The 19,296-nt window shown below is 39.8% G+C and overlaps 1 protein-coding gene across 1 annotated transcript in view; it reads left to right on the top strand.

Moving 5' to 3' along the window:
- The window catches only part of LOC126471286 (protein C12orf4), a 138,469-nt gene extending 130,403 nt beyond the window's left edge, over window positions 1-8,066 (top strand). Inside the window, exons 10-11 of the mRNA XM_050099404.1 lie at window positions 4,696-4,821; window positions 7,514-8,066. Coding sequence (XP_049955361.1) covers window positions 4,696-4,821; window positions 7,514-7,630 — 243 coding nt within the window. The 3' untranslated portion in view covers window positions 7,631-8,066. The remainder of the gene's footprint in view (window positions 1-4,695; window positions 4,822-7,513) is intronic.
- The last annotated feature ends 11,230 nt before the right edge of the window (window positions 8,067-19,296 follow it).

The raw sequence follows: 19,296 nt of genomic DNA, 5'->3' as shown, positions 1-19,296 counted from the left end.
GCCTTTGATTGGCAAATTATTTAAGTGGTGCTTGGATATACCAAGAATGTCAGAGTCAACATCTATAAGCAGTTCACTAACTTTATCTCTAATACCTCTTACATTTTGATGAAATATGTGAATTCCTTATCTACTTGGCTACCTTACCACCTCTGAATGTGATTCCTTTTTTAGATGGATTTCCTTTAAGCAGTGATACCTATCAGCTGACTTCAATCTAAAAAATGTGCCCGCTCTAACACCAACTACTACAGGAATTTTTCCATGAGTGATCCCATCACTGGGCACAACACTGTCACCTATAAGTTTTGCCAGCCTCCCCTTCCCATACCTACTGAGGTGCAGGCCATCCCTAGTGAAACCAGATCTATTGATAGACTCAGCTGGCACCACTGCAATATGAGCCATGCCCTCCGCCATCAGTGCCTTTTCCAGCTCCATGTTAATACGTCTAACACCTGCATTAAGATGAGACCGATCGTGGTGCTGAAACAGTTGCACAAAGTGCACATTAGTGCCACCAGTTTGAGTAGCTATCTTTACCAGATCACCAGCTACATCATATTCCCAATGCCTATCAAGACTATTCCCTGCTCCACTCACAATCACTACCTGATCCTCTTTCGTAAAATTACTACATAACTCCCTATGTTAACAGTTGCCTGAGCCGACTCTGCACTAAGCTTCACAATGCTGGTGAGCTGGTACTTACTCCCCAACACTTCCTGCAACTGCTGGCCCCCACCTCTGCCATGCAAACTACCTAGCAGCAGAACAGTCTTCTTTTTGTTACACTTTGCAACTGACTTAAGCTCCCTAACTGCTGAGGATTGCTGCATGTTTCCTACACCTACAAGAGGCTCCTCTCCTCTCACCTCTAACGGTTGGTCAAATCTATTGGTTATATGCAAAGTACAACTGTCTGAATATCTCCTCCTCCTAGCTGCCTTCTTACCAACTGCCAGTTCCCATTTCCCAGTGCCCTTGAAACTGACTATTCAATTGCTGGTGGACTGGATGGGGAAGGGGGGATTTTAATTCCTACACTGAAAACTCTGTGTGTATTTGTTTTAACTGTTCCTGTTCTGTTTTAAACTTTCACGAGTTGAGGATGGGCCACTGTTCTTCATTTTATTGATACCTTGAGGTTTCTGGGCCTCATGTTTGATCCTTAAGTTATGTGGTTCCCATGTCTTAGGGACCTGGAAAGACCGTCACTAAAAGCACTCAGTATATTAAAATGTCTTAAGTCACAATTCATGGGAGCTGACTGAACTTATCTGCTCCAGCTGTACAGGGTGCCATGTGATTTCTGCTTGATTATGGGTGCATGGTGTATAGATCTGCATGACCCTCTAAAGTTGTTGGACATGGTGCACCATAAAGGAATTTGGCTGGCCACTGGAGCCTTCGAACCCAGCCCCTCACTCAGCTTTTATGCAGAGGTTGGTGAGCCGTTGCTTCATGTCAGGTCACCACTCCCCATAGTGTGACAGTCCTATAAAACCATGTTCATGCCTCACACACCGGCACACCACACCGTCACTCATCCATCAATGGAAAGGCTTTTCCATCAACAACAAGAAGCAATGGGGCCCTATGGGATGCGGGCAAAGGATTTCTTTTTTGACAAGTGTGGCTGCTTTTATAGGTTTACACCAATGCTGGTTCATACAGAAGCCTAGAATTATTTTAGACTTCAGGCATTCCAAGAAAGACTGGATTCTGGATTTTATGTGTTAATCTTGGTTTTTCAACATTTTAGCTAGGCATCACAGTTTTACAGTTGAACACTGATGTATCCAAATAAGGGGACTCCCTTGGCTGTTTGGTAGTGTTGCCAAACAGTGTCTTCATGAGTTTCCTTCCCTGTGAATATGCTGTATTTACTGCAGAGTGCCATGCAATCCTGAAGGTACTGGAGCAGATGAGACATCTTCTGGGCAAACAGTTTCTTGTCTGTTTCGATTCTCTTAGTGCCCTCTAATGTGTGCAGCACATGTACCCAGCAGAGAAAATGGTCTAGTTAATAAATGATCAACTGAACTTCTTTCAACAGTGAGGAAGTTGGTATCATTCTGCTTGGTACCAGGGTGTGTGGGAATTTGGGGAAATGAATGAGCAGACCAAACTGCGAAGAACGCCTGCAGTGATAATGACATGGCATGATGTACCATTCCCCTGCAGGTGGTCACTTCACTGATGATTTGGAGATGCATGCAATTTGGCAGGAGGACTGGCTGGCAGTGAAGGCCAATAAGCCTACCGCCTACCTCCAAATTGGGCCTTGTCTCCACATGCATAGCTTCTTCTGAGTAGCGGACCCCCCCCCCCCCCCCCTCCCCCACAGTCTGTGATGCCTGTAGCATGCAGTTCACTGTACACCACATGTTAACTAAGTGCATTTTTATTATATGATAAGTAGGCAGAAGCAAATTTAGGTGGCGATCTGCCATCTGTTTTAGCTGATGATGATGGGGCAGTGTGGTCAAGCTTTTAAAACTTTTTGATGTGTCTGACTATGGCCTATGCTTTTAGGCTGGAGATTTTAGTGTGTTGCCGTTTGTCTGACTCTTCTGTGGTCAACCAGTTACAGCTATTAACCAGTTACAGCTATTTGCTGTCCTCTTTTAATCCTTTTCACAGATTTTTCCCTTTGTACCGTGTGTTAGAGCTGATTAATTGGTGTGTGTGTGTGTGTGTGTGTGTGTGTGTGTGAACAAGTTCTTTCACTTGCTTCCAATTTTAATACTTTTGCAATCTTTTACACACGTTTTGTTCCATTTTAACATGGGTGCCAAAGAGCTTGCTGTCGTGCGCTCACACCACCACCACCACCACCACCGCTGCCGCCGCCACCACCACCACCACCACCACCACCACCACCACCACCACCACCACCGCCCTCATATTTCTAATGTTCAAGAGACTACATTTTTGTATAGTCAGCATAGCTTTATGTTGTTATCCTAAGTACCGAAATGAAGAAACAAGGGAGATTATTATGTGGTGATGCTTCTTCCAAGAATGTTAGTCCAGCAAGCTGTGCAGGATAGCTTTTGTGAAGTTTGGAAAGTAGGAAGGAGTTATCAGCTGAATTGAGTCTTTAGAAAATGCATTTTAACCATCAATTGTTTTATTTAACAAGTATATTGTCTACTGGTTTCAGTCATAGAACATTATCACAGGATGTCTATCAACATCAAAATTGAAAAAAAAAAATTCGAAAAAATACAGTGTACACTAAAATGACACAACTCAACAAAAATGCGGGTGCAAAATGACATATGTATACTTACAAGATAAATCACATCAATTAAAAACATATCCCATTTACCTTTGTTTAACTGCTCTGTTTTATCTTGTAAGTATACAAATGTAATTTTGCACCCATGTTTTTTGTTGAGTTGTGTCATTTTTGTGTACATTGCATTTTTTTTCAGTTTTGATGTTGTGTCCTCACTAATGGATGCAGCTGGAGCTGGCACACTGGGCCAGTTTGCAACTGGTGCCATGGGCAGCACTTTGAAGTTCGCTGCCAACCCTAACTGTGGCCTAATTAGCAATCCTGGCACCACTGCCAGTGTAATGGACATCCACGTTGTGATAAGCAGCACTCAAAGGCGTATGGGGTCATGTTTGGCGTTGACGTAAGACAGCTCTAGAGCAGAGCTCCAGGGTTGCTGTACGTAGCTGTAGTTCATAGTGGAGATCAGCCTGTGAGACTTAGTCTACAAGTGGAGTTGCCTATAGCCTTCGCATAAGAACAGTGATTGACAGTGTGGCACCCAGGATGGACACAGTCCATTGACATTGTATTCAGTAATGCACACCTTGACAGACGGCTGCTTAGTTGTATCTATCCACTAGCACATCCAATGAGTTGCTGTACAACTTTAGTTAAGTATCACAGCACAGTAATGTGTATAATTGTGTGTGTGTCATTAATTTGCGTGCACTGTCACAGTTTCTCCCTCCACCTTGGAACACCTAAACTTAATATGATGTGTATGAGCTGTTCTACCCAAATGACCCGTGCACTTAAGATGTTAACAGACGTCCAGTGGTGATGATCTGTGACTGACACCAGTAGATGATATATAAGTTAAGTAAAACAGCTAATGGCTAAACTGCATTTTCTAAAGCACTTAATGGCAGTTGGTTCTCATCTGATGAAAACATTAAATGAATTGAATTTGTTTAATCATTTGGACAGTTTCATTTCAGGAGGCTGGGGTTAAACATATTGTTGACAATGTAGTTATCAGAGACATAGCCCAAGCATGGATTGGGAAAATATGAGGTTGTAAATATTCTCTGGCCTTTTGAAAGAAGCAGTTCCAGCATTTGCCAAAAGTGGTCTATGGAAATAAAAGCAATATGTGCATATGAATGTAAAATTATGTAATACTTATAGAGCCTGAATTCTTTTTAGATCACTTAAACATATTTTTCTAAAATTGGTGTACAAAGCCTTAAACTGGGCTAAAATCTTACTGGCTGTTACTCATGTTAATTGAAGAGAATTCAGTCATGAGCTGCAGAAAAGCTGTTTTGTTCCATTGATTTAAGAAATTAACTATATCTCATGAATAGATCAAAAATTTACTATACATAAATTAGATACTTAATAAGTTTCTATTGAACATAACATTTTAATGGCCCAAACTAAATTAAAAATAATTTCTGTTACAGGAAATGACAGTTGCATGGTGTACAAAAAGAGCAGAGCTAGTTTTCAAATGTGTGAAGGGGTTTATGATAGAAATGGCATCCTGGGGAGGCTCGGAACTGAAAAATTTACAGTTTCTAGTACCAAAGGTAAACACTGCTTATTTCGAATTTTCTAAATGAAAAAAGTCATTATTTACAGTGCAATTTATGTTGGGGAGAATATTGGATCAAATTAGTAAGGAGGTGAGCCAGTAACCACTCTGGTTGTTAGATATATCCCTTAAAGATGGTCATACTTGTCACATATTCTTTTCAACCTTTGCAAATTTTGTTATAATGATATGGTTTGAGCATGTTATGTTAAGTTTTATTTACATATTAATCTTAATGGTTTTCTAAACAAAACAGTATCAAGACTTTTTTTTTACAAACTACCTATTGGCTTCTGTCTCCGGTTTTTCGGCCGACGTTCATCTGATGATTTTACTGACGTTTCGCCAGCATGAGTGGCTGGCATTGTCAAAGCTTCACCCTCCATTGCCGATGGTGAACTGGAGCCGAGCTCACGGCCACAAACTATATGTACCTGGCACGCCAATGTCCGAGGGCTTCTCCACGGTCATTTCCAGTGCAGTTCTCCTCTTGCTACCTGCAACACTCGTTTGCTGCAGTACGGGAAGCCAGGATCCGTTTACCTTAAGGCTTTTCTCTTTCTTGTTGAAGCTATTCACATGTTTTTGTATTTCTACAGCTTCTCTGAACAATCGAGTGTGATAGTGCTTCTCTACAGCCAGAACTTCCATGTTGGCAAATTTTATTACGTGGTCGGCCTCACTCAGTGCGTGCTCTGTCACGGCCGATTTCTCCACCCGCCCCAACCTGCAATGTTGCTTATGTTATTTGATCGTCCAGTCATTCTGACGTAAACGTTTCCGCATGTGTATGGTATGCGGTATATTCCCGACATTGCAAGTGTGTCCCTTTTCTCCTTTGCCGATCTAAGACACTCTTTGATCTTGCTTGTCTGTTTGAAAATTGTTTCTACTCCGTGTTTGCACAATATACAGCCAATTCTGCAGTAGACTGCCTGAACTTTGCTTTGTTTAGGAAATCGTAATAAAATTTTTTATACTTTAACTGGCAGCATCATATTAATGAAATAATTTTCATTGGTACATATTTCACAGTTATTGGTCAAAACAGTATGAATTCTCACCAACCAAAACATATTCCTTACAAAGAAACTGATAAATTCGTTGAGAGATGCAGGAGGAGGAGGGGGGGGGGGGATTTCCATTATTTGTTTCTTATACTTGTTAAACTGATAAAATACACTAATTGCTACACCAAGAAGAAATGCAGATGATAAACGGGTGTTCATTGGAAAAATATATTATACTAGAACTGACATATGATTACATTTTCACGCAATTTGGGTGCATAGATCCTGAGAAATCAGTGGCCAGAACAACCACCTCTGCGGTAATAAACGCCTTGATATGCCTGGGCATTGAGTCAAACAGAGCTTGGATGGCGTGTACAGGTACATCTGCCCATGCAGCTTCAACACGATACCACAGTTCATCAAGAGTAGTTAATGGCATATTGTGACAAGCCAGTTGCTCGGCCACCATTGACCAGACATTTTCAGTTGGTGAGAGATCTGGAGAATGTGCTGGCCAGGGCAGCAGTGGAACATTTTCTGTATCCAGAAAGGCTCGTACAGGACCTGCAACATGCGGTCCTGCATTATCCTGCCGAAATGTAGGGTTTCGCAGGGATTGAATGAAGGGTAGAGCCACGGGTCGTAACACATCTGAAATGTAACGTCCACTGTTCAAAGTGCCGTCACTGCGAACAAGAGGTGACCGAGATGTGTAACCAATGGCACCCCATACCATCACGCCGGGTGATAACGCTAGTATGGCGATGACGAATACATGCTTCCAATGTGCGTTCACCGTGATGTCGCCAAACATGGATGCGACCATCATGATGCTGTAAACAGAACCCGGATTCATCCGAAAAAATGACGCTTTGCCATTCGTGCACCCAGGTTCGTCGTTGAGTACACCATCGCAGGCAGTCCTGTCTGTGATGCAGCGTCAAGGGTAACCGCAGCCATGGTCTCCGAGCTGATAGTCAATGCTGCTGCAAACGTCAAACCGTTCGTGCAGATGGTTGTTGTCTTGCAAACGTCCCCATCTGTTGACTCGGGGATCGAGACGTGGCTGCACGATCCGTTACAGCCATGTGGATAAGATGCCTGTCATCTCGACAGCTAGTGATACGAGGCCATTGGGATCCAGCATGGCATTCCGTATTACCCTCCTGAACCCACCGATTCCATATTCTGCTATTTCTGTTGGAAAAAGTAAAATTTCTTGAAATTTGTGGTAATCGATGTGGGAATAGTTTATTTTTTTGTTTCATTTGTCAAATTTCAAACATGTTGTGAGTATCATATGGCTCACTAGAGAAAATTGGTAAAACTATTCAGAGCTCTTACTGACACAATATCATACATCACTTTAGACTTTTCTTAAATTAATTTTTTTTTGTTTGCTTAGACCTATTGGGTACATAAGGTAACATACTTTGTGGAAAAACTAGTGACACACACATATTCGATGCTAAACAAGTAATCCATTATGGCTTTTATTTTGCTCTGTAATTTGTCATAGTTCCAAAATGGCATTACTTTACTACTGTCTGGCTTTGAAAAACTGTAGTTAGGAGTCATCTTTCATCTGTACTGTATAAATCTAACATTATTTCATTGTTTAGCTGGATATGATACCCGCAGAATGTTCTAATTTGTAATTCTGTTTTTAAACAGGGTATTTCAGAAGAAGTATTCGGAACTCTGGCAACTATGTTACCAAGCATATTTAGGGTTTCGAATCCTCTGGTCTTCAAAGTATCTTCAACACCCCACACACCGAAGAGCTCATGACAAGTAGCAAATGGAGAGAATTACACCAATGACAGAATATTTATACAAAGCAAAACTTGTTTCAGGTTGTGCCATAAAGTCACTGCTTCACTGTCTGCACACACAGCATTACTGTTCATTTTGAATGTGGTGGTATGTGGAGAAATGTTGATAATGTGGAAATCATGTATTTACTAAATTCAAAGGAAAAATATCTATGTAATGGTATTTCAGATTTTGTGCCTTGTACATGTACATACAGCATCATTGAAAGATACTAAAGGCGAACACCAAATATTTGAATAGTGATCGTTAAATATGTTGTACTCTTAAAAGTGGATATTACACTTAATTAAAAACAAAAAATAATAGGAATCTGAGATCTGCTTTACACTTAAAAAGCCTTACTTAGAGATTCTTTTGTATTAATCTCTCTCTCTCTCTCTCTCTCTCTCTCTCTCTCTCTCTCTCTCCCCCCCCCCTCCCTCCCCCCCCCCCCTCCCCTCTGATAGTATTCACTATCTTCTCTTAATGATTTTCGAGTAACAGTCATACACTTCATAACTATAGGTATATGTGCACCATTTTCAGGTTGTTCCTGTTTTTAATAATCACAGTTTTAAGAGTTCATTGTTTTCATGTGTAATTAATCATCTGCATTGTTACAGCATTTAATTATGTTAATAATATAATGAAATGATTGGAAATTTATATATGTTTGTTTTTCTGTAGTGGTTGACGAGGAATTTTGTATCTTACAGTAGCAATTAGCAGCTATTTGCTTACTGGAGGCTTTACAGCAGCGTTTCAAAAACTGAAGTTAAAGATTCCATATATGAAAATAAAAACTGCTTAGCCTCCAAGAGGAAGAAGTTGCTGCAATATTATCTTAAATAATATGTCACTGTTATGAAATTTCCTAACCGTTTAAAGCTATATGCTAGACTGGGACTCACTCATGAGACTTGGCTTTAGTGAGCATTGCTTTCCCGTAAGGAAGCTTTAAACAATGTATGCTCCACTGTAGCTTGGAAAAACTCTTTTTGAATTGATCACTTGGCTATGACTGTCATTCTCCACTTCAGCCTGTACTCCAGATGGGGTCATTCAGAAAGGTATGCCAGACACCTACTTTGAGAATTTAGGAAGTAGGAAAGGAGTACTGGCAGATAAGAGCTCTCAGCTCGGCCCTGAGTCATAACTCAGTCACAAAAAACATTGCATGAGAATAAGACAGAAGTCTAAGTTTGAGACCTGGTCCAATATTGCACATGTTTCTCATGTGTATGTTACAGTGGTAAGACTATTGTCCCCAAGACCATTAGCGGTGACTAGGATCCAATGAATAGTACAGTTTCTGACAGGCGAAGAAAATGCTATCACATGTCCACAGGAATGTTTTGTTCAGGATGTGATGAGTAGCAATATGTCCTCATATAGATATTTATACTCAATCATGTGTTTTTCATTCCTTTATGAAAAGAGCAATTTATGTATTCTTTTGTAATTTGTTAGCCTCATTGTTGAGGAAACAGTTATTCTTTACATAATTTATGGCAATTGTTTTTATTATATATTGTGATATATATATATTTTTTTATTAATCATGTATTTTATAACATAGGAATTACATTCCAGGCTGATTCTACTTAATAAAAAAAGTACAAATCAGCTGTGTTAGTGCGTCAAGTCTTTGGATTCCTATCTCAGAAGATAGTATTGCATAAGAGATTATTCAGTCGATGGTGTATCTTACAAACCTGAATAAAATGTGCAATCTGTAATCCATGTGTGTTACTCACTTGTTTACTAGAAAAATTGTTCCGCACTTGTTGAATATTTTATGCTAATGTCTTCTTTAATTATATTTTAAGTTGCTATCATTCATTTCACACATGGTAACTGCAACACAAAACTCTTTCTCACTAGACCTTTTAGATGTGGAGCAATATGATGCTATGACGTAACACTGCTTGTTTTAAATATTAAATCTGTTGCTTTTACTGCTTTGGCCCAACATTTATTATGAAGATTATGCAGGGTGTAAAAATAACCATATATACAAAATTTTAGTGTTTATGGGAGATTAAAAAAATACTTTCTTGTGATAAACATTCATGCCTATGAGAAAAGATCTATGCATGAAGCATACTACTACTACTACTACTACTACTACTACTACTACCACCACCACCACCACCACCACCACCACTACCACTGTCATACCATAGCGAAAGATCTGTCAGAGAACCTGAGAAAATTCTGTCCTATGTCAAGTCACTGAGTGGGTCTAAGGCTTCCATCCAGTCATTTGTTAACCAGTCTGCTGTGGATGTTGAAAATAACAAAATGAAAGCCAAAGTTTCAAATTTCACATTCAAGAATTGTTCAAGTAGGAGAATAGTACAAACATAACATCATTTGACCAGCAAACAGAATCCTGTATGGATGACATGGTAATAAGCATCCCTGGCTTAGAAAAACAACTGAAGGAGTTGAAAACAAATGTCACCAGATCTGGATGAAATCCTAATTCAGTTTTTCAAAGAGTACTCTATGGCACTGGCCCCTTACTTAGCTTGCATTTATCATGAATCTCTCTCGCCTGGTGCAGAGTTCCATGCGAGTGGAAAAAAGTGCAGGTGACTCCTGTGTATAAGAAGGGCAAATGAATGGACCTCTAAAATTACAGACCAATATCCCAAACATCGGTTTGCTGCAGAATCCTCAATTCACATATAATAAATTTTTTTGTGGCCGAGAAGCTTATGTCCACGAATCAGTGTGGTTTTAGAAAGCATCGCTTGTGCTAAACTCGGATTGCCCTTTTCTAACATGATATACTGCAAACAATGGATGAAGTTCAACAGGCGGTTTCCATACTTCTAGATTTCCGGACATTGTTTGACACGGTGCCCCATTGCAGGCTGTTAAAGAAGCTACGAGCTGGAATAGGTTCATAGATATGTGAGTGGCTCGGAAACGTCTTAAGTAATAGAACCCAGTATGTTGTTCTCAATAGTAAGTGTTCATCAGATCCAAGGGTATCATCAGGAGTGCCCCGGGGAATTGTGATAGGACAGCTGTTATTCTGTATATACATAAATGATTTGACAGACAGGGTGGGCAGCAATCTACTGCTGATGCTGTGGTGTATGGTAAGGTGTCAAAGTTGAGTGACTGTAGGAGGATACAATATGATTTTGATAAAATTTCTAGCTGTTGTGATGAATGGCAGCTAGTTTTAAATGTAGAAAAATGTAAGTTAATGTGAATGAGTAGGTAAGACAATCCTGTAATATTTGGATATAACATTAGTAGTTTCCTGGTTGATACAGTCACATTATTTAAATATCTGGGCATAATGTTGCAAAGTGATGTGAAATGAAAAGAGCATGAGAGGATTGTGATAGGAAAGCCAAATGGAAGACTTCGGTATACTGGGAAAATTCTAACTGTGGTTCATCTATAAAGGAGACCACATAGGACGCTAGTGCGACCTATTGTTAAATACCATTTGAGTGTTTAGGATCCCTACTGGGTCAGATTAAAACAATTCAGAGATGGGCTGCTAGATTTGTTACTGGCAGGTTTGATCAACATGCAAGTGTTACAGAGGTACTTCAGGAACTCGAATGGGAATCCCTGGAGTGAAGGTGACATTCTTTCCGTGGCACACTATTGAGAAAATTTAGAGGACCGGCATTTGAAGCTGACTGCAGAATAATTCTGTTGCCTCCAATATACATTGCACAAAAGGACCACGAAGATAAGATATGAGAAATTAGGGCTCATATGGAGGCGTACAGACAGTAATTTTTTTCCTCGTTCTACTTGTGAGTCGAACAGGAAAAGAAATGACTTAAGGTGTACAGGATACCCTTCACGATGTGCTTTTAGGTTTAAACCACAATGTGATGAATATTGTTTTAAACATGTTGCTGAAAATATTGTCCATCTTGCATCTGTGTGCAGTTGACTGTCTGACACTCAAAACGATCAAGTGTTTCACAATGAATGGCTCTCTCTTCAGCCCAATGGGCAACAAACCATTATATCAGTGCGTTAAAACAATCATTAGCCTGCAGGTGCCAGTTTTACATTAATGTATGTAAATGGATTACATTTTCAGGAACCTCTCTATAATCATATTCAACACACTGCAGTTTGAACACTGTTTCTGAATATCACTAGCGTCAAAACCTTCATGGACCCCTAGTGGGGAAATGCGGTGTACCTGTGCTTTTTTTGTGATGAAAAGGTTTTCTTTTTATCTCCTCTGAACGCTCTACAGTTTTGTATATGTAGGTTTTTTATTTTATTTTACATAATACTTCTGTATTATGTATGTTCAAATATTTCAGTTGGGGAACTGAGCCAAACCTTAAATGAAGTGTAAGTAGTTATCATTGGTGTGTTGAGGCACATTAGACTCCTATAGTTACCAACATTCACTTCAGTTTCCAATAAGGTGTTATCTGGAAATGTCGAGGTTCAGGCTCTGGGTAAAACTTTCTTGTATGAAAATGAATTATTGAAGTGTTGAGCAAACTTACTGTCTCAGTTAGGGGTTTACGAGATGGAGTTTCATATGTAAATTGAAGGTGGAGAGGGGAAGAAAGGAAAAGAAAGGGAGGGTATTACTGCTGTCACTTGCATCGAGACATTATGTGGAATCAGTTGCGACAAGTGAAAATGTGTGCTGGACTGGGATTCGAACCCAGTATTTCCTCCTTACTAGACAGGTGCGTTAACCTCTGCGTCATCCGGGACACAGCATTACTGCAACTACATGGACTATCTCAGCACAACATGGCCGATTCACATTCCCATTGATTGCCACCCATCCACGGTCCCTGTTCATTTCCTCAGTGTTCGCTCTCTCAGACTCCCACAGGTGGTTGGATGCTTTGTGCATCCGCACTAAAGGAGGTGGATCCATTGCCCAGCTAGGCCAATCAAATTACCTGAATGCTTGGTGTCTGTTCTTTTGGACATGTCCTAAATAACAGACACCACCCATTCGTATAATGGAGTTTCATGTCTAAGGCAACGGAGAAGGATGCCTTGGTTTATTTAATCCAATCTTACCATCTTTACCCAGGCAGATGACTGCAAAATGTATTTATTATTGAGCATTAGAAAACTTGTATTAAATACTTATTATCTTTCTTGTACCTTTGTCCCACATTGGTGCAGGGTGAGCACAGTTATTAATGGATTTAGCACAGTTCATTTAAGGGGTGTCCACATGCCCCTCTGGTTGCCACCCCATTACCCCAAGGATGGAATGTGTGTGCCCCAGATGTCTGCGTGTATTATCATTCATGTGAGAGTGACCAAAAGTTTTCTAAATGTTTGTGAATCATCAAACTGAGGTGGGAATTGGATACCAGCTTGGTACTTACCTTGGGGGATATGGGAAACTGCCAAAAAATACCACCAACCATTGTCGTAATCTTCCACATGGATTTGATCTGGGGCTGGAGCCCCCCTCAGTCCTAGAAGCAGTGCTTTGACACAGTGGCTATCTGAGTGGGTGGAAACTTATTCATGTCAATAAGTCTTTAGTATTACCTTCGTGGTGAAGTGTCTGTTCCATTAAAGATCTTCATCTACACTCTACAAGCTCCCATATGGTGTGTGGTGGAGGTTACTTTGTACATGCCACCTCCCACAACCACAATGCTATTTGGAACATTCACTCTCCTGTAGTGTCTGCCACTGGGGTTGGATGAAAATGTCTGATTATGCCTTCACAGTTGCTGAACAAACCTGTGGTGAAACACACTGTTCCTCTTTGGATCTTCTCTCTCCTCTATCAGTCCTACCTAGTGAGGGTCCCAGAGTGAGGACAGTACTGAAGTATTGGTCAAACAAAGTTCTTATAGATCACATGTGTGGGTAGACACTATGTGGGGATTCTTCCAGTGAATCTGTGTAACATACAACTTTTCTGTGATTTATTTTATGCTCTGTACATATAACAACATATATAACGTGCAGAATCGCTGTTTTATTCGGTCTGAAAGATGGACTGTCATGTTATTAAGCAGATGATCGTAATGTTTTGGTTCGTCAGTGTGTTCCATGTAAGAGATTGTAACGTGTTACTGTACATCATAATGATAAGTTATAGAAACTCAATTAAAATACTTAAATGATGAAACCTTTGTAATCTTTTTTTCAGTACTGTGCATGCGTCATTAAACAGTCAATGCGACACTTTGTTCGAATCATTTTCCCTCTGCTAGTGATAGTTTTTCTTGTTATATCTGTAGCAAAATCAAAACACATAATTTGTCACTATCTTTAGAGCAGTCATTGAGGGAGAGAATATGAACCCCAGGGAAAAAAAACAAGATTAGAAACAGGACAAAATGATTAAGCAGCTTGTAGCTAACTTTAAAAATAATATAGAAGTTAATATTGTGTGAAAAAAATTGTTCCATGAGGATTCACATTTTTGTCTGGTAATATTATGACCCAGGAACCAGAATTGTGTACTAACTAAGAAAGCAGGTTCACCAGAAGAACTAACTCTGTACTCTGAAAGCATGTTCATTGAGCACACATGAAGTACATGCAGACCTCAATTAGGTGCCTCAGAAGAGAGTGCTTTTATTTATACTTACATAGAATATTCTAGTAAATTACAGTATCTGATGAAGCCAGTCCCAGAACATTCCAGAAATTATTAATCTTAAATAATCAAAAAAACTGCAGCTGGTGGCAATCACATCGATGACCCCCTTCTCCTTAACCAGTGCCTCTAGCTGCTAGACCCCAGCAAACAATCCACAGCATGTGGCATTTCTCCTCCTCCTCCTCCTCGTCACAAAATGGCAATTTGGTAGGATCTGGCTCTAGTCAGAGGTCCTTTGTATGGTATTGGTGGTGGATCCTCACATTTTAATAGTGTTCTCACACGCTCATGGTCACTGCGACATTCAGATGGAGGTATGTCCATTGAGGCATTGCAATTGTATTAGGTCTTCACATTCCTCGTATTAAGAGCCTCAATTGTTGATCAACACCACATGATTATGATATAGGTCTTCGTGTGAAAGATGTGGATGGTACCTGTGTACTTTTGTCTCCTCAATGTGCGATATCCTCAACTGTATAGATTGCACAAGGTAGTGCAGTAGCAAGGCACCTGACTCGTATTTAAGAGGTGGTTAAGGTTCCTATTTTGTCATCCAGGTTTAGGTTTTTTGTGAGTTCCCTAAATAGCTTAAGGTGAATTTGGGACGGTTCCTTCGAAAGGTCGCAACTGATTTCCTTATCCAGTCCAAGGTTGTGCTGCATCTTTAATGACATCATTGTCAATGGAATGTTAAACTCTAACCTTCCTGCCTTTTTGACTTCATAGGTAACATCTACAAATGAAGTAAGATTAGGTACAGGCAAAAGTAGCACCTTAATAATTTCTATTGTAGCTCAATCTCAGCTGCAGATGTAAAAATCTGTATTAGGTCACTTGAGTTCTTGCTTTCAAGTAAGGTAAGTAGCAAGGAGAATATAGGGATGGCCGGCTGGTGTGGCCGTGCGGTTCTAGGCGCTTCAGTCTGGCACCGTGTGACCGCTACGGTTTCAGGTTCGAATCCTGCCTCGGGCATGGATGTGTGTGATGTCCTTAGGTTAGTTACGTTTAATTAGTTCTGAGTTCTAGGTGACTGATGACCTCAGAAGTTAAGTCGCATAGTGCTCAGAGCCATTTTAGAATATAGGGATGACTGAGTAGTAGCAATTGTGAGGGAGTCTGTTGGAAGTGGAGAATATGTGCAACAGCTGTAGGGGAAAAAGTAAACATTGCAGTTTGAAAGATGTATGCAACATTTCAGAGAAACTTCGTCTACAGAGCTGTTTGTATTTATAATCTAATACTAGATAACGAGCATTTGTTATTTGTGAAATAGGTGCATTTTGGCAAGACTGATAGGTACACAGGCAACTTTGATATTTTATTAGAGTAACAACTGTACCGTTTAGTTATTAAACCTAACCAGCCTTCACAAGAGAAAGATGATTGCTGTTCAAAGAAGGATCAGCAAGTGAGGAAGGTGGAGGAATTGGAGGAAAATTAATACACAGCTATAATAACCGAAAATATTATGTGCAATTTAATTGCAGCTTTAAATTATAAATAACCCAGTATATATAATGCATAACATTTATTTTGTCATGTGGCGTTATTGGCTGGGAGTCCTTCCAATGATTTGTGTGCCCCTAGCCTATCCCAGTAATCCTACAAGGGAAAGGGGACCTACAGATAAATGTGGCATCCAAAGCACATGTTGTTCCTAGCATATCTTCACATTATTAAAAGGTGAAGGTGAAATCAGACCACATATACCGACAATGCTAAGTTCTGTCTATATTTAACCTATTATTTGTGAAATGATCGAAGATGTCACCACCCAATTTTTATCAGTTTATCATCTGGATGTACATAGTTCATTGATCAAGAATGAAGAAGATACACCTAGTGGAAATTGAGATACAATTTTTTTGTATACATGCCTGTTTTTTGAAAAAAGAATTGTGTTTTATACAAGACAGCTTAAAAAATTATATCACTTCCAAATTGCTAATTGCAGAGTCACATAATCACCTTTATACAAATAATTTTTACAGCTTCTATGTTTATGTGTATAATGGTTCCTGAGAAAATAGGGCTTTTGTCAGAAAATTTACAATTTTGAAAAAATTCAAGCTAGAGCAGTAATGCTATGGAAGCATAGGTTTCTTCCTGAAAAACTGGTTAAATGCTGCCTGCTTCATAGGCTGATCCTTTCACTTCACCTAACATCTTCTTTTCTTTCTTGCCTCTGCAGTCAATTGCTGAGTAGAAATTTCACCCTTCCGCGCTCTTAATTGGTCCATGGTTTCCAGTGTTCTGGCCATATTCTGTCGTATATTTATTCCCAGCTGATCCAGGACTTTTATTCTTCCAGAATTCCCATCACTGAAGGAGACTACTGCATCACACATACTTAGGAAGTTTTTGTTTCTACAAAGACAATTTTTGGAATTCAAATCTACAGAATTGTTAAATGCCTCATTAACATTTTGTCCCTTTCCATGGAGGCATTTCATTAGCAAACCTGTGTTTTATAAGTCTCTGAACATAGACTTAATGGCCTCCAAAAGTGCTTCAGGTGCAGAATGTTTGCTTGACTGCATCTAGTTCACCAGCTTTTGTATATTTGCAACATGTAGGTGGCACAAGTTATGTATAGGGTTAGTATCTGTGTACTGCCTTTGAAGGAATGTTGCCCACACTGCTCTTATCATACATTCCAAATCATGTGTGTTTCCTGTAATGGCTTTGCCACAATATTCCTGAAACTTGTCAATAACTTTATCAGCAAGCCTTCTAGCATATTTCATACTTTTACCATCTGATAATTTAGTGTCGCCAGTTTCCTGTTCAGGTGGCTAATGTGGGCTCCTACCCTTTCCTTTATATGACCTATACATTCAAGTTTTATTATAGGTTCATCATAGGGTTTCCTATTTAAAACAGTGTTGATGGATTTACAGTCTTCATCTCCCAGATATTTCATGTATCAAACTCCTCGCTCAGATTATGAGTGATGATAAATAGCCATAGCACCTGCTACCTCCATAATGCCACTTGACCCCTTATAGTTCTTTGTACATAGGGATCTATGGACACACTTTTTGTCTTTGTTATCATCTACTAAGGGGCATCCCTGGCAATATCCAGTACCTTACCAATATCAACACTTTTTGCGGTAGCAAATCCATTTTTGGAAGTGTGACCCCTTTCCTGCCCTGACAGGTCAAATGCTACACTAATGTCTGTTATGCTACCATTCTCATTTATTGCTTTACAGCTGCAGTTTTCACAGATTCTGTTGCAACAGTGTCTATGCATTTGCCAATAATTTCAGTGTAGTTCTCGTATTGTATGGGTGTGTTTGGAAGATCCAGTAGATCACAAGTAGTCTACCAAAACTACTACCTTTCCCAATACATCTAAGGCCATATAATAGCCTCACACTGGCTTCGTATAACTCATTATCGGAGCATTAAGCAGAAGTTAGAAATGACACCACAGTTTGTGTGTCGAGATTGGCAATGCACCTATGGGACAGTGAATGGAGACTTTGGCTGGTCTTCTGACACTACTTTGTAGAAAAGTATTTGGACTGATTCAGGTTTTCCAATGTTTCCATTATATTCAATACAGGGTATGCATCTGTAACGATTCTTGTATTTAGGTCAGAGTAATCACAACAGAATCTGTATTTTTCATCCCATCTCATAGTTTTTTGGGAACAATGACACTGGGTGCTCCCAGGGACTATCACTCTCTTCAGTAATGATGTCACTGTATTGTTGACTGATGAACTCCTCCATTACCGGTCGCAGATGATAAGGTATTTTGCAGAGTTTCTTATAAATTGGAGGTTTGTCGACCACTGAGGTTCTGTGTTGTGTCATGAGTATCACTGGTAAAGGTTCACTAAAAAAGAAAAAATCTGTGTACTGCATCAACAGCTTTTCCTTAGATACCTTACCTTCTCCTTTCAAATGCTGTGCTTTTTTGTGCAATGCAGATGCACTGGTGGTTTGCTTGTGGCAAACGTGCCCATTCACCTATCAAAACTGGCCTAATCTGGGATGTCCAAATTGGCAGTCAGTAATCCTTTCAGTAGATCCACTTCACCAACACCAAAATTATGCACACTAACCAGAACCAAGTAGTCTCCATTAACGTCCAGCACATATACCCTCGCCCATGTATCAAACAATGCAATGTATTCAATTCATCCTTAGCATTCCAGTGGCTGTATCATACACAAAATATCATTTAGTAGGTCAGTACCTAGTTTTCATCTGGTTTTTGATACTTTGTCATGCGAACTGAACCGTAGTGATCATGTATACTGTTTTCTCAGTTCTACCTTCGTGACTGGCAAACTTTGTGACAGTGCATCATTTGTAATGGTCTCTTACAGCTGGAACAATGTCCCACTGAGTTTGATAGTATGCTTTCAAAGACAAATATTTGTGTGATGTTTATTGAAGAAATGCAATCCTAGGATTGCACAGTACACCTCACCCACACGGGGTAATACATTCACAAACACTTGAAAATTCCTTGCATCAGTGCAGAAATTGAGCAACATTGATCTAAATGATGCCACAGTTTTTTCACCTACTTCCTGTAACCTATAACCTGGGGACTTCAGTCGCTTCCTAGCCAAGATGTCCAGTCTCATTAATGACACATGAGCTGGCATATGCACTAAAAACTCAAGGTCTGTTCTGTTTACCATGCCACTAAGCAACACTCTGCCTCTGCATACATCTTCGCAGCACTGAATTTTACTGGGTATGTTGCCTGTTGGTGTTTCAAATTATGATAATCCACAAGCTGTGTCCTACCACTCTAAACTCATATCAGTGTGGCTGACGGCACTGTTTCTCAATTTAGCCCACACATTCACATCTATAACACTTTACCTACGAGGAAAAACAAAAAAAAACTTTGTTTATCCTGCAATCTTCTAGGTGCATAGCAACCTTGATGTCAACAGCCAAATCCATTATGTTTTCCATCTGTCTCCTCCTTGACAAATCATGTGGAAGCCCCCTCAGAGGAATATCTAGCAGACTGCATTCCACCTCTTGGAGGATAACTTTGCCCA

The sequence above is a fragment of the Schistocerca serialis genome, chromosome 3, assembly GCF_023864345.2.
Source record: "Schistocerca serialis cubense isolate TAMUIC-IGC-003099 chromosome 3, iqSchSeri2.2, whole genome shotgun sequence".
NCBI classification, from domain to species: Eukaryota; Metazoa; Arthropoda; class Insecta; order Orthoptera; family Acrididae; genus Schistocerca; species Schistocerca serialis.
Note: the sequence above shows the minus strand (reverse complement) of the source record. Positions and strands in the feature narration are given on the sequence as shown.